This window comes from Macaca fascicularis, chromosome 5 (assembly GCF_037993035.2).
Source record: "Macaca fascicularis isolate 582-1 chromosome 5, T2T-MFA8v1.1".
In the NCBI taxonomy this organism is placed as follows: domain Eukaryota; kingdom Metazoa; phylum Chordata; class Mammalia; order Primates; family Cercopithecidae; genus Macaca; species Macaca fascicularis.
Genome location: NC_088379.1, coordinates 118,724,903 through 118,740,944, shown reverse-complemented (window position 1 = coordinate 118,740,944; position 16,042 = coordinate 118,724,903). Strand labels below are relative to the sequence as shown.

Below are 16,042 nucleotides of genomic sequence, written 5' to 3'. Positions count from 1 at the left end.
AAAGTGGCTCATGCCTATAATCCCAGCACTTTGGGAGGTGGAGATGGAAGGATTGCTTGAACCCAGGAGTTCAAGACCAGTCTGGGCAAGATAGCAAGACCCTGTCTCCATAAAACATTTAAAAATTAGTTCAGCATGTTGGCGCATGTTTGCAGTCCTAGCTACTCAGAAAGCTGAGGTGGGAGGGCTGGGAGTTTGAAGCTGCAGTGAGCTATTATCATGCCACTGCACTCCAACTGGGTGACAAAGTGAGATTCCATCTCAAAAAAATAAAATAAACAGAGAAATCTTTGTCTTTATCCACTGTTTTATATTATAGTGTTGCATTACCATCTATACTGTTAGGCAAGGGAGAGATCCCTTGACATTATCCTCTTCCTTGACATTATCCTCTTCCTTACCTCCAAAGGCCATCATCATCAAGTGCTCTGAAACTGATCCTTAATCAGTCTTGCAACAGTCCCCTTTTCTCCATCATCCATTCCAAGCTAACATCGCCTCTTATACGGAGTAGATCATGACAACGGTCTCCAAATGATTTGCTTTGCATTGCCCCTGACTCCCTTCAATTTGTTCTTCAAGCTGCACCAGGGTGATGTTTTCAGAATCCAAAACAGAATCCTGAGCTTGTTCCACCCCCAAGCCAGCCTCACATTGGGATTAGGATACATGTCTTAGAAGGAAAACCTTAATATGGCTCATAAAGTCTTGCAGGATCTGACTTTCTACCTCAGGCTTCATTTCATACACTGCATTTCCCCTGGATGTTTCAGCTTCCAGATAGCCCATTTCTTTTAGGTTCTTGCATGTATGATTGCATTTGACCATAGCACATTTCATCCCCTGACCCCTGATGTGTGCATTAACACTTTCTTTTATAAAAGTAGTTCAGTTACCACTTCCTAGGTCTTCTTCCCCATGCCCCCTGCCCACCTCATCATTGTAGGCTTAGCAAATGTTCGAGGGCACACACTGGATGCTCAAATACTTGCTGAGTGTGTGAGTGTGTGAATTACTTCCAATCAGTTTCTACTGGAAAGTTTTAATTAGTGTCAAGTTTTTACTTTTTTTTTTTTTTTTTTGGCTTTGTGATCCTTGCCTCAAAGGATTATCATTTTGGTTCCTGATGGTTTCACCTAACATCTTAGTTGTTGTGGAACATACACATTAATGCTGTAAGGTTCGAGGTAACAGGCAGAATGCTACAGTACTATTTTAACCATTTACTACTTGAGTAGCTTATCCTTCATTTTAACTCAGAAGGGGAGAAAAAGAAGTAACTCTTATCTAAAATTTGAAGTCTATTTCTATTAACAGAACTTGGAGACTATTTACTTTTCTCCCTACAAGTCTTAACTGACTACAAATTTAGTTCTTTTAAAATGCAATAACATTGAACTTGGATAGGCCTGTGTAGTGATAAGTAAATGAAACATCTACCAAAGATTTTAGATGTGATGATGTCTTCTATTATTCATTCAAATTTCAGAACAAAATGACAATCAGGATTCAGCCTTTCCATACAATCTGACCCAAGAAAATGAGCATAAAGGCAAAATATAATTGTATTAATTTTATTTCAAAAGTTAAAAAATCACTTTATTATAAATGAAAATATTGTCTTTTAGGATGTGTGAGAATGTGTGTGTGTGTGTGTGTGTGTGTGTGTGTGTGTGTGTGTGCATGCGCTTTGTAGAGTAGTAATTTTAATGTTGGAGTTCTACTGGAATAGGGAATAGTAATGTCTTTCTTGGCAATTTTTTTTTGAGATGGAGTCTCATTCTGTATCCCAGGCTGGGGTGCAGTGGAGCGATCTCGGCTCATTGCAACCTCCGCCTCCCAGCTTCAAGTGATTCCCCTGCCTCAGCCTCCTGAGTAACTGGGGTTACAGGCACCCACCACCAAGCCCAGCTAATTTTTGTATTTTTAGTAGAGATTCAGTTTCACCATGTTGGTCAAGCTGGTTTCGAACTCCCGACCTCAAGTGATCCGCCCACCTCGATCTCCCAAAGCGCTGGGATTACAGGCGTGAGCCACCGCACCCAGCCTGGGCAAAATTTTAAAGACATCAATTCTCATCTTTTTCCCAAGCATATTGAGGAATAGAGAACTGGAAAAAACATATTTCCTTTAACTTGGAGTGCTGAGGAGCACAGATGCCTCTGCAAATTTGTAATTACCCAGTGGCCTGATTTTCAGAGTCAAAAACACAAGTGTCCTGACTTCTTTTTTATCCCTTGTCAAATGCAAGTACCTGCTTTCATCTGAACTTCAAAGGATTTGTATTACAGATAGTAATACTCCCAATGGAAAAAGACAAGACGCTTATTAAGAAAGATACGCCATGGAATACTATGCAGCCATAAAAAGGAATAAGATCATGTTCCATGCAGGAACGTGGACGGAGCTGGAAGCTATTATCCTCAGCAAATTAACACATGAATAGAAAACTAAACACCACATATTCCCACTTATAAGTGAGAGCTGAACAATGAGAACGCATGGACACAGGGAGGGGAACAACACACACTGGGGCCTGTCAGGGAGCAGGGGGAGAGAGAGCATCAGGAAAACTAGCTAATGCATTTTGGGTTTAATACCTAGGTGATGGGTTAATAGGTGCAGCGAACCACCATGGCACATGTTCACCTATGTAACAAACCTGCACGTTCTGCACATGTATGCTGGAACTTTAAATTAAATTAAATTTTTAAAAAAGAGAAAGAAAGAACCATATGCATATATTTTGGGGGGAAAACCCTGAAACTAAAACCTGTTTAAAAAAATCTGTGACTATGGATCCTATTTTATACACTGTGTGTGTATGTGTGTGTGTGCATATGTGTGCATCTGTGTATGTGTGTGTCTCTGTGCATATGTCACAGAACAGAATGTTCCATTACAAGCTTTTGCTTTCAGAGCCAAGGATGGCTCTACGACCATATGGAAGCAATTCAAGGTAATGGGCATGCTGGCCAACTGTGTGGGCTTCCTTCCTCTTCACAGTTCAATTCCATTATCTGTGACAATGGGTTAGGGCCAATGAAGAAAAAACTCTTGGTAGCCACACCTGAAAAGACATTTATCATTGCATATAGTGGGTGTATGCACCCCCATAAATCTGGGGGTATAACCAATGGTGATATAATCTTACAACTGGCATTAATAGTCGTGGTCTGTAGAAATACAAAAGCTAATAAAATAATCATATAATCATGCTCGAGTTATAAATAGGAAAGCCTTCTTTTGAAACAATATTTTCAGGATTGAAAAAACAAAGAGTATTAATCACAAAACAGGCAAAAATAACCAATAAAAATAGAAATAAATTTTCATAAGATATGATATCAAAAATGTCAAGAGAGAACATCTTATTTGAACTCGCTTGACATTAAAATAAGATGAAAATGAAAAATAACTGTTTCTAGAGTCCTTATGAGAAGACGGAAACAAGAAATTCCAAGAACAAGTAGAAGAATGTAGAGACAGATAAAAATGAATTGAAAAGGAAATCACCAAACAGTTTCAGAAATTATATTTAAGTCTTACACATGTTAAAAATTTTGTTTGATTGAAGAACAATCTAAGAGGTGCATGGTTGAATGAAGCCCAGATTATGGATACACCCTCCCAGTACACCTGACTCTCTTTACTCACTAGTTGCCCAGCTTTGCGGAAGGCTCTTAGTTATAACAGCATCTAAGTGCCTAGAGAAGCAGGGTTTTGGACTTCCCTAGTTAAAGTAATTTAGTAGGAAAGACTGAGGTATACCTAGGATTATTTGAAGGAAGGTGTCCGTACCAATGACCATAGTTTTGTGGCTCCATCACTAACTGTTATGAGACGTTGTTTTTCCTACCTGTGCCTCAAATTTTTCTATGTCCAAAATGAGACTATTCATTGCTGATTCACATAATTATAAATGAGATTAAATAAAAATACAATTTAACATTAAGGGTCTGAATGCAAGATATTATTACTGGGCTGTAGTTTGGTGACAATGAAATTTCTCCAATGCAGACTGACTGCCCCAGACACAAACTTCTTGAGGAGCCTCGTGAGAACTTCTAGTCCTTCCCTTCTTCTAAAAAAAAGCCACATTTTCCTAAACGAATAGGAAATTTACCATACCCATTCTCCAAAATTTTGCTTAGCTTCTCATGTTTGATGATGGTGTCTAGTCCAGGATCCAGTTTGCCTTTTCTTCTCTTTATCATGTAACAATACACATTATATAAACCAATTTCCTTTGTAATAATAAAAAACAGATATTTTAAGACAATTTTGCCTTATTAGCGTGCTCCTTCTGATTAATGATTTTACATTTAGAGAACATATTCATAATTAGTAACTAAAGAAAAAATTATCTTACATGAGAACTAAAAATTACATTTTTTTGTAGAGAAAATAATAATGGGGAAATCCTAAAGGCAGATTTCCTTGGTGGTAACAGCAGAATATTTTTCATTTTTTGAACATTTTGCAAGGTATTTATAGTTCATAAAAAATATTAAGTGAGAAATTCCATCTTAAACCTTTTACATAGATTCTACTTTAAGAAAATCAGCTTATTTGGACCTGAGTAGGCTCTGGGCTAGAAGAAAAATGAATTTTAAAAATTATTCTTTGAGATCTGTAGAGAAGGTAGAACTGTTATGGGAACTATGAGAACCAGTGTTGCCTGGGGATGAAGATTATGGGCAAGTAAATGAGCCACCTGAGTCTCCATTTGTCATCAATAATGATAAAGTAAAGGAAGATCAAAAGAGATAATGTACACAACACACTAGAGACAATGCCTGGCAGTCAATGTTATTACCTGTATTATTATTAATATTATTGTCTACTGTTCAGTGTGATTGGAATACACAACAAAGCTAAGATTTATACATAAAGAGTATACATGCATATTTTCATCCTCCAATCATATATGTGCAAGGTATTATGCAAAATCCTGAAACTATAAAGAAGTGTGAGAAAAAATTATCTGCTCCCAAGAAGTTTACCAGCTTGGAGAAATTATAGATGTATTTTTTTTTTTTTTTTGCAATCAGAGATAGGTAAATATCAATAGGCAAAATGTCAACAAAGAGTGCTACAAGTATTTAAAGAAACTCATGATTCTAAGAATACTTTTAAAAAATTTTCTAAGTAGAGTTTCTTTGATAACAATATAGAATTTGAACAATTTTTTTAAAGTCATGTCTCTGAGTCTAACAGACTTGCAGGTTATAAAAGTGATCAAATAAGTGTCCCATACAGCTTAAATGGAAATCACCCCTACATCACTTATGTGGGATTATTTAGAGGGTGAGATGCCTACTAAAGATTTTCTGCAAGTGACTGTGTTTTCAGAAAGCAAACAATCATCTTCAAAGCAAATAACATTCCTCAACTCTATAATCTGACTTCTAACTCCATAATTCTGGCACCATGAATGAGACCTCCATGTCACTGAATCCAGGACACCACAGAACCAAGCCAGAGAGCTACATGGTCAGGGGCAATACTTAAAATCACACCAAGAACTGGCTCAGCAGGGGCCACACTGATACCACTGCTGAACAAAGAAACCAAAATAATTTTTTCAACTATTTCAACTAATTATTTCAACTAATAATTTTTTCAACTATTAATGATGGGCACATAAATTCAATACAGGAAATAATGTCATAGGCCTTATCAAAGGCTTAGAAAAACATTTAGAAAAATGTTCATTGTTACTAAATCAATTGTACTATATCATTTAAAGTACTGAAGTTGATCCAGCTGGTGTTCTGGAACTCTTAATGAACTAAGGACACCCTCTATCAAAATTGGCACCGTGTCATGTGGAGGTAAGCCTCACATGAATCTCATAGTTTATATGCAAAATGCAGAAAAATCTCTAAGTGTGTATTTCCCCATAACCTATAATTCGAAAAATTTTACTGAATATATTCCTTGAAGGTTTTTTCAGAAAATTTTTTATCTTCCTAATTCAAAAATAACTTTAGCAGTCTGTTTCCAAATAACTCGGAAGTTTGCCAAAGGCATAGTACTATGCAGCTGCCAATGTTCCTATAATTTCAGACTATTCTGCATTTCAATGGTTTAAATTATGTTCTTAGAAAGATGTGGAAGAAGGTATCACTTGAATACAAAATTCAGACATTATGTTGTACATTCAGGATCCCTATGTCCTTTTTCTGGTTCTCAAAAGGAAAAGACTGTTTAACTGCCATGAGCATGTCTCCCATCCATCCACTTGACACCCGATATTGTCACATAAAGAACCCTGTATCTTACGTAAGACAGTACTGAGAGAAATAACATCTGTGGAGGAACTCAAATCAGCCCTCAATGGCCCTGAAACCATCAGTTTTGGGATTGGCTCACACACAGGGGCAAAATAATCAACCCTCTTATATAATTTCATGTATTTTAATTTTAATCATTATATTATAAAATATTCTAAGTAATAATAATTTTTTTCAACTATTAATGATGGGTACATAAATTCAATACAGGAAATAATGTCATAGGCCGCATCAAAAGACTTAGAAAAACAATTAGAAAAATATTCTAAAATTTAATTTTTAATTTTTCTTACTCTAAAACGTCGCACAATATGAACGTCAGTTTGAAGCTATTTGTCAGAATCCTCTGTAATATAAATTTTAAATTGACCTAATAGTATAAATAACAAATGGGATTATTTTAACATCTTAATAATGATACCACCCTTCTTGTAAGATCTGTTATAATATGGCATGATTACGTCTTATAAAGAAAAGCCTCAATGACTCTGAAAGCAAGTTATGATTAAATGGTTTTAGCTTGTTCTCCTTGAAAAGCCTCCGAAGTATATATGTTTCCAACAACTACTGTGTAATAACTGGTATCATAGCTTTAACAAGCATTTACCTTGCAGCATTTACTACTAATCAACTTTTATAACAACACTATGTTCGTCATTTTGAGAAAAGTAAAATACGCTCTTCACAGATTTTAACAGCACCGATGTGTAGGCGAATTTCCTGTCAAAGTTAGGAGAACCTCCAGTGAACAACTGAATTTAACCAGGCCTTCATTTTCATGCTTTATGAGTACATTATTGATTCAGTCATGTAGTTGAATCTATACCTTGTGAATCTTACTGCAATATCTTACACCCAGTTTTCCCTCATGTTTGCTAAAGCAGTTCACAAATGTGGTCCCTGGACTAGTAACATTAGAATCATCTGAGAACTTGTAAAAAATGAAAATTATCAGGTTCCACTCCAGAACCGAATCAGAAACTCTAGGAACCTAGAAACATGGGTTTCAACACACCATGCGGGTGGTTATGATGCAGAGTAAAGTTTGAGAACCTCTGTCTAAAGCAAAAAGATGTTCTCTTGATATAAAGAAAGGTTTGCCAGCATTGGGATAGCTCAAAAAACTAAAAACAGAACTACCATTAGACCCAGCAATCCCACTACTGCTTTGGGTAACTACCCAAAGCAATACCACTTTTGGTATTTACCCAAAGGGAAAGAAATCGTTACATCAAAAAGACACCTTCACTCTTTTTTTATTATTATTATTATACTTTAAGTTCTAGGGTGCATGTGCACAACGTGCAGGTTCGTTACATAGGTATACGTGTGCCATGGTGGTTTGCTGCACCCATCAACCTGTCATCTACATTAGGTATTTCTCCTAATGCTATCCCTCCCCCAGCCCCCACCCTCCGACAGGTCCTGGCATGTGAAGTTCCCCGCCTTGTGTACATGTGTTCTCATTGTTCAACTCCCACCTATGAGTGAGAACATGTGACACCTGCACTCTTATGTTTATTGCAGCATTATTCACAGTAGCAAAGTCATGCAATCAACCTAAGCATTCATCAATGGTTGACTGGATAAAGAAAATGTGTTACATATACACCATGGAATACTAGCCAGCTATAAAAGAGAATGAAATTACATCCTTTGCAGCAACATGGATGGAGCTGGGGACCATTATCCTACGTGAAATAACTCAGAAACAGGAAGTCAAATACAGCATGTTCTCATTTAGAAGTGAGAGCTAATGAGTTCACATGGACATAAAGATGGAAATAATAGACACGAGGGACTCTAAAAGTGGGGAGGGGGATAGGGGACTGAAGGTTGAAAAATTACCTATTGGGTACAATGTTCACTATTTGATTACATAATATATCCATGTAACAAACGTGCACATGTACCCCTTGAATCTAAACAAAATAAAGTTTAAAAAAGAAAAGTTTTGAATCACTTATGGTGGAGCAGTAGCTTCTGCAGGGACCTTTCTCTCCAAGCCTAAAATGCCATTATACTTTATAAAAATACAGATGTTCTTTACAGAAGGTACCAAATTATAAAAATTTCATCTAGTAAGGGTTTTAGACTAAGGCATATTCTCAATACATGTTAAAACATGGATATGCATCCAACTGAATGTTTTAGTTGTAAGGAAAAAAATGTGACTAATTAAAATAGCATGATATTACAAAGATAAAAATAATGTCTTATCTATCATAATTTCAACAGATTTTTCCCAAAATTAAAATCAAAGAAAATAGGGCTGATTTAACCATTGCCTTTTGTATTTTCTAGGTCCAGAACTTGTGCCATCTATAGAACTAGAGCCATGCCTAGGTAATGAATGAATGAACTATATAGTTAATACATATTCCTACACAATGGCCTTCAAAGGCAAGCTGGTGAGGTTATCCCAAAGGACAGATGGAACAGAGCTGGCGTATTTTGCTAATACCCTCCATGATATAGTCTGTGTTATCAGAAAGGCAAAAGAGAAAACCCTAAAAATAGAGAGAATGAATTTTATCATAAAGATATATGTCTCAATCCCCACATGCATACATGGTATAATAGATATCAAGAGTAAAGTTTTGGGCGAAACAACGTTTTCTCCCCTTTTCCACCAGAAAAAAAAAAGGGGAGGTGGATCAAGCTTATAGTATAATTTTGATTAAGTAATTATTGTGTAATTTTTTTCTTAATTTCATTTTAAAACCATACATTTCCTATTTATTATTAGTAAAGCTCACATTGGGGGTGTAAAGTGACCAAAGTAGTGTTATTCCCACCTTATAGCAGATTTTCCACTGGAATGTAAATCTTTCAAGAATATTTTCAATTTACGGAAAGAGAATACTTTTATAGAGTAACACCAAACTTGCATGAATAATTCATATTTCTCAGATGTCACTGTCATTCTGAAAAAAAGCACTTTATATTCTTTTGAAAAATACTTAGAGACGATGATAGACTTACATTTGTCAAGTGCTAAGTTACATTAAAAGGGAGATTATATGTTGAAAAAATAAACTTCATCATAAAAGTTAATAAAATAATTTGGCTAAAATAAATAACAAAGCACTTATAATAAATTTATCAGTAAAACAGCTAGTTAAACCCATTAAATCAATTTCACAAAACTGTTCTAATTTAAATGTATGTACATCAGGGAAAATCTGATGGAATACCTGAGACTGTGCATTAATATTGGCTCCTTCCTTAACAAGAACTTTGACAACTTCTGCTTGTCCAGCCAAAGATGCAATGTGAAGAGCGGTATTTCCTTTCTGTTTTGGAGAAACAAAATAGAAAATGTTCAAGGTTTCTGAACTTTGCAGAAATCAAAATGTGCAGGCATTTTCAACTTCGCTAATCACTTTAACCAATTAAAATCTGTTATTTTATCAAGATAGTAGGCCACTTATGAAGAGATTATTTTTTACCATCAAAAAAAAAAAAAATTTTTGGCCACCTCGTATAGTGTCTTCCTTTTCTATTTTCACAATATTGGTTAGTGTTAACACAGAATGACTGTTTTCAATGAATCAAAAATTTGCAGGGGGTGTGTGTGTATGTGTCAGTATCTCATGAGATTCATGCAATTTAATCAACAACTAAAGAATCCTACTGCAAAGAAATATTAACTAAAAAGAAAGTTTACTGAAACATTGAGTTTCTTTCACCTTGCAAAGAAACCCAGGAATTTTTAGTGGTAGAGAAACGAACGGCTTATAGTTGTGTTTGCAGCTACTAGGGCACTTGGGAATATGTTGGGAATAAGAAAAATAAATTTTACATAAATCATAACAGTACCAATGATTTTCTACCATTTGCTACATCGAAATTTACCACCCACAACACCAACACCAATGAAAAATAATTTAAACTTTTTGTGAAAATAAAAGCCAAGATATTAAAAATACCTGTGATGTGATTAAAATAAATAACAAAAAGGAAAAAAAAAAAGAAACCAGTATATTCCAGGCCATAAAGTTTGGACTCTAGTTCTCTTTCTGTCTCCAGCTCACTGTGGGAGCATTAGGCACTCACTTAATATTTGGGGGCCTCAGTTTTTTTCTGTTTAAAAACATGAGATTCTTTTCTGGGAAATTCTACAATTCTAATCTATGATTAAAAGTAAGCCTAATTTTAAAAATATCAATAGAGTTTAGAAGAAAGGAAAAACAAAAATAGTAATAAACACTTAAGCAAGCAAAATAATTGGCTTAATGAATACACTATATTAACGTGGGCAACTACACACCATCTCATACCAGTCAGAATGGCTATTACTAAAAAGACAAAAAATAATAGATGTTGGTGGGGTTGTACAGTGGCAGCCTCAAACTCCCAGGCTCACGTGAGTGCTCCTCACGCTACAGCCTCCAGTGTAGCTGGGATTACAGATGTGAGCCAGTGAACTGGGCTTCAAATAGATATCCTTTAAATATTTGTTTAAAATGTATTTGATGTGCCAGAGAGAAATGTTAATAAAAATGTTTACTCTCTCTTTATGTTCAAAGTAAGAAATGTATTGCATATAATGAATTCACATGTTTACTTCTGTGGAATTGCCAAAAATTGTTAGCTTGTTTTTGTTTTTTAATTTCTGCTAGAATTGCCGTTTACTATACTACAAGCAGAACCAATGCACATTTTGGCAATTATGCATGAGGCATTGGAATTCCAGGTTAACTGGCCGTATTTCTAATTTATTCTTGTACTTTTTTTTTGTTTCATTACTCCAGATAAGACTAGTGTCCCATCTAGAGACCAGAGTGTCTGACTTCTCTCTCTGCATCTTCCACAGCCATATTATCACACTCAAGGCTTGGTCAGCAGGCTGGGCTCTGATTAGCACTGTATTTTTCCAAATAAAATTTTACCTTCAAGAGACAAAGATTGTTGCCATTGATGATAGTTTTTTAAATGTATGTTGTTTATGAAATGAATCGTTGACAAGTTCAAATATTTTTTAGCAAAAGCAGCATCAAGGAACGGTTTCTGGTTTACCAAGCATTCCGTGCATTTCTTTAAAAATGAGTCCAATTTCCTTACCAAACACATTATGATGATAAAATCTAATATTACCCTGATAATTCAATCCATGACCCAAAATCTCTTTTCTTATTAGAGTATAAAGGATTCTGCATAGTCTCATACCAAACTGAATGTATACATTTAAAATTACTTGTTCAATTTCCATAGAGAAATTTCCCACATCAGTTTCTTTTTAAAAAATGAATTAACCATAGGAAAACAGGTGCTGCTGTCTACAAAGGATTATGTGAATCGCATCCTCTTTGTAAATCAAAGGGGGAAACATAAAATTTTAGAAACCAGGTTTACAGATTTTTCAGACTCATGTCCCATAAGTCTTTAAATGAAACAATTCACTCTGCAGAGTTTAATGGAGAGGGTTTTAATTTTAATTCTGCAGGTTAAGAATCTTGGTATTCTAGCCAACCTCTGAAATGTACAAGAGGGAAAAGAAGCTTTAAGTGGGTGAGGTGTGGCGGTTCACGCCTATAATCCCAGCACTTTAGGAGGCTGAGGCAGGAGGATCACTAGAGCCCAGGAAGGCAACATAGCAAGACCTCACCTATACTAAAAAAATTTTTTTTAATTAACTGGGCATGGTGGTGCACGCCTATAGTCTCAGCTACTCAGGCAGCTGAGGTGGGAGGGTAACTTGAGCCCAGGAGGTGGAGGTTGCAGTGAACCGTGATTGTACCACTGCACTACTGCCTGGGCAACAGAAAGAGACCTTGTCTAAAAAAATACATGAAAATGAAAAGCTTTAAATAATTCTCACTTTTCTAAGGAAAAAAATATTCTACCAGCATGAATATTACCTTAGTGGCAGAATCCACAGAGGATCCTCTTCCCAGCAGCTCCTGCACCAGCCCCACGTGGCCTTCCTTGGCAGCCAGATGGAGAGCGTTGAGTCCATTCTGAGAGAAGAAACAAACAAGGTTTTAAGAAGTGAAGTAATGAGGCAAACAGTGTCCTGCCAAGCATATAACCCAGAGAACAGACAGACTCTGATCACTTCTTTTTTTTTTTTCCTTTTTGCATTAGAATCTTGAATCTATTAATTTAGGAGAGACTAATTTCAGTGTTTTTGATTCAGAGAGGCAATAAGGTAAGTATTCATTAGAAACATGGATTTTGGCAACTACATTTCAACAAATTTTTTTTAAACTAAGAAATCTCTAAATTTTTTAAATGATTTAAAGGAACAATTTTATATCATTTATTGTATTGGTGCAAAATTAAATTCTGCCCACTTTCTGGAACATGTACAGCTTTAGATTTTTTCAGTCCTTTTGTATCTCAAAGCAGCACTCTGCTAAGTGCTATTCACACTTACGAAGATGTACTCCACACCTCCTAGGATTTATAGACAACAGTTATACCTTGATTAATATTATAACTAACTCACTCTAACTAGCTACTCAGTGACTCAAAATACTGACCAACAATTTGGAAGAAACTTAGAAGAAAATTAATATGATTTTAAAAATCAAGAACAAATTTTTAAGAGGAAAGTATTAAGTTAATTCAACCTGGAAAACAGAATAAATATTAGTTTCTTCATCTTCAAAACAAGGATTAAAGTCTTCAACTGACACAGTAGTAAAGCTTAAACAGAGCAATAGAAATAAAGTGACAATTTAGCAGCTGGTTCATGGTGCCAGTTATTAGCTTCCATAGCCCACTTGTCTTATACAGATGGTATTCTAATATTGATACTGAATAAATTAACATTTTTCCCATGCAAATTGAAATACACTGTTTTACACATATCATATAGACTCAAGTAATGCTACAAAATGTTATTTCATAATAATCTCAGAAGCTAATCATAAATGTTTTTGGATGTTGAAATGGAATATAGAAATTATTTACATTATGTAGATTGTTATAGAAGAGTACTTATCTAAGAATGACCATGAGTCATACTTGTAATGTAAAAAAGAAAAAGTTGTACTAAATATGAAGGTTATAGAAACTGTCCTTCTTCTTATATTGTAACATTAAATAGTAATAATAATAATATTTCATTTTTAATTCCTGACTACTGAGTTGAAGTCAGTCAATAAAATGATCTTATTATGATGCTACAGTCAGAGAACCAAGACAGTCTTGATATTCTTGATAGGGCCTCCAAATTTAGAGACAAAAGGCATGATAATGATATGTAATATGATCAGATTTATAGTTCAGAGATGTGCTATCTAACAGTCTTCTACTGAAATGTAAATTTATGAGAGAATAATTTTAACATTGTAATTTGGGGAAGCTGCATCACGGTATAGATTCACTTCCAGCGATGTTCTATATATCTATCAGTTTCACTATGTCAGACTCATTTCTAGCAATGGTTTAAGTATCTCTCAATTTTATATATACTGCATACCAAATGGGAAACAACAAAGCAGGCTACTGTTGATAAGTCATTGATATTGACTTTATGTAAGTTAATGTTGATAAAATAATACGAACTTAGTCTTTTGACACAATCGGCAAATATTTATTGAGTTCTTATTGTGAGCTTGATGCTGGGCTTTGCAGATCTGTGAGTTCCAGGCGTGATATCATCTTTGATATCACAACTTCAGAATAATGCTATTTCCATATAATACCATTAAAATGGCTAAAAATATCAGGTAGATTTTTTAAAAAGATGATAATGCTACATTGAAACAACCATGCGCACATTAATCCTAAAGAACAAAGTTATCTTTTTTGTTTAGCACTTCTATCAAATTTTATAAAGAGTATTTTAACATTTTGTTCATAATCAGATTTATAATAAGCTCTATTCACTATTTCTCTTGCTGATTTTATGAAATATTTTCTCCATTGACTGCCTTTGTATGATCATATAAAGCTAGTGGATGACCCCAGGTAGAACAGATAGCCAATAAAAATGTCCGTGGAACCATTTGAGTGTTTCTGATATATACAGAAAAACCACAGAGGAGTCCATTTGGAGAAGTTAAGGAACAGATTCAAGAAGATACAGCTAAACTTACATGAAGGTTAAATGTTTGCATCATCATCCATCAAACTGTTTTTCACCTTATTATAAATTCATAATTAATACAAACTTATTTGTTAATCCATAAGCATTTGCTAGGTGCCCACTAAGTGCTCAGCTCTCAGTGCTGGGTTCCAAGGGAGAAGTAAAGACACATTATGTAATTTTTGTCCCCATAAATATTTGGCCTCCAAATACTTATTATTAAACAACTGAAAATCAACTACACAGTAGCATATATTGTCAATGATTTAATTTTCAGATCTCTGGCTGCCCTGCTTTGCAAATGTTACATGTTGAATTAAGAGTTTCACAGTCTAAGTCTTTTGCATATCAGAAAAGTACAACTAACTTATATAACATTTTTAATTCTATGAAAATGTAAATATTTGGGAGAAGCCAACTGAAATATATGAGCTCTTGAAAGTTTTTGAAAGAGGTTAGAAGAAAGAGATAGAGAGAAAATGGGCACATCCAAAGGCAGTAATTGTGAAGGAAAGTGAAACTTGGCCTCTCAGTCCTCACCACCACTCTGAACGGACTTCAGTGTCAAGATTCCCCTAAGTCAAGAACTCTTCTCAAGATGAAATACGTGCCATAAATGTAGATACAAATAGTTGTGAAATATTACTACAATTTCACTGTGCCATTAGTATAAATGACAATGGCAAAAAAATAATTTAAAAAAATGACAATGGCAAAAGAAATAATCTATACAATGAAGAAAAAAATAAAATTAAAAATGAAAATGACACATTTACATATTCTCTATCCATTCTCACTCCTTAACACCCATATATCTTTTATCTGCACTTTTCCCATCTCTTCCACGGTAGCTTCTCTAAACCAAGGGTACTTACTCACTGTGGTGGGGTTAAGGATGTATTTAGTTTTTTATGAAGATCAGGAAAAGCAAAGTACATGATGCACCAACTTTGTCAGACACAGTTTAACTGAACTGACTGTGTCCTTGGCTGGTCTCCACAGGTTCCTGATTTAACAAAGTAAATCAAACTATAGGTGATACAAGAAGATATTTGTTTTATTAGTTACTCTCAGGTCTTCAAGGGTTTCTTTTAAATTCCCAAATGATAATTTAATGTGGTATTTACTAAGCCTTCATTAATTTAAAAATATTTACAATGAGATTTGGAATTTGGCTGTTCAGGTTATTGGTTATTTCACAGTGAAAGAATAAGAACGCTTTGAAGATGTCACTCTATATAGTCTGCTTCGTGATCTCTACTTCATCCATAGTGGGGTCCCGTCTAGCGCCTCTGGATAGTAAGTCCCTTTTTGGCCACTGATCTTTGCTCTCTGTCTAGCCCTATCAAGGGCTTTTTTTTTTTTTTAAATAATACAATCCCTAAAATATAGGGGATGACACTGAATATGGTAGTGAATTAGCCTGAGAGAAGAAAAAACTGTAAAACTTGGTCTTCGGAATCTTACTAAAATCAAGAAAAATGAAGAGGTTATGAGTGCTGAGAAATATTTGATGAATGAAAGAATAAGAAATGTTAATGATGTAAGAATCACTATTACATTTTACATATATTATATTACAGCATATTTTATTATATTTTACAGATGATGACACTAAAATTCTCAGAAGTCAAGTGATTTGCCTCAAAGATCATTATAACTTATAAGAGGAAGAGCAAAAAATTCAAACTCAGATCTATCT

General features: G+C 34.8%; 1 protein-coding gene across 50 annotated transcripts in view; it reads right to left on the bottom strand.

Annotated features, from left to right (window-relative positions):
• The window catches only part of ANK2 (ankyrin 2), a 571,823-nt gene that overhangs the window by 176,623 nt on the left and 379,158 nt on the right, over positions 1-16,042 (bottom strand). For all 50 annotated transcript variants that reach the window (XM_065545385.1, XM_065545376.1, XM_065545380.1 and 47 more), the window contains 2 exons: positions 12,164-12,262; positions 9,497-9,595 (listed from right to left, as the gene is read on the bottom strand). In XM_065545385.1, coding sequence (XP_065401457.1) covers positions 9,497-9,595; positions 12,164-12,262 — 198 coding nt within the window. The remainder of the gene's footprint in view (positions 1-9,496; positions 9,596-12,163; positions 12,263-16,042) is intronic.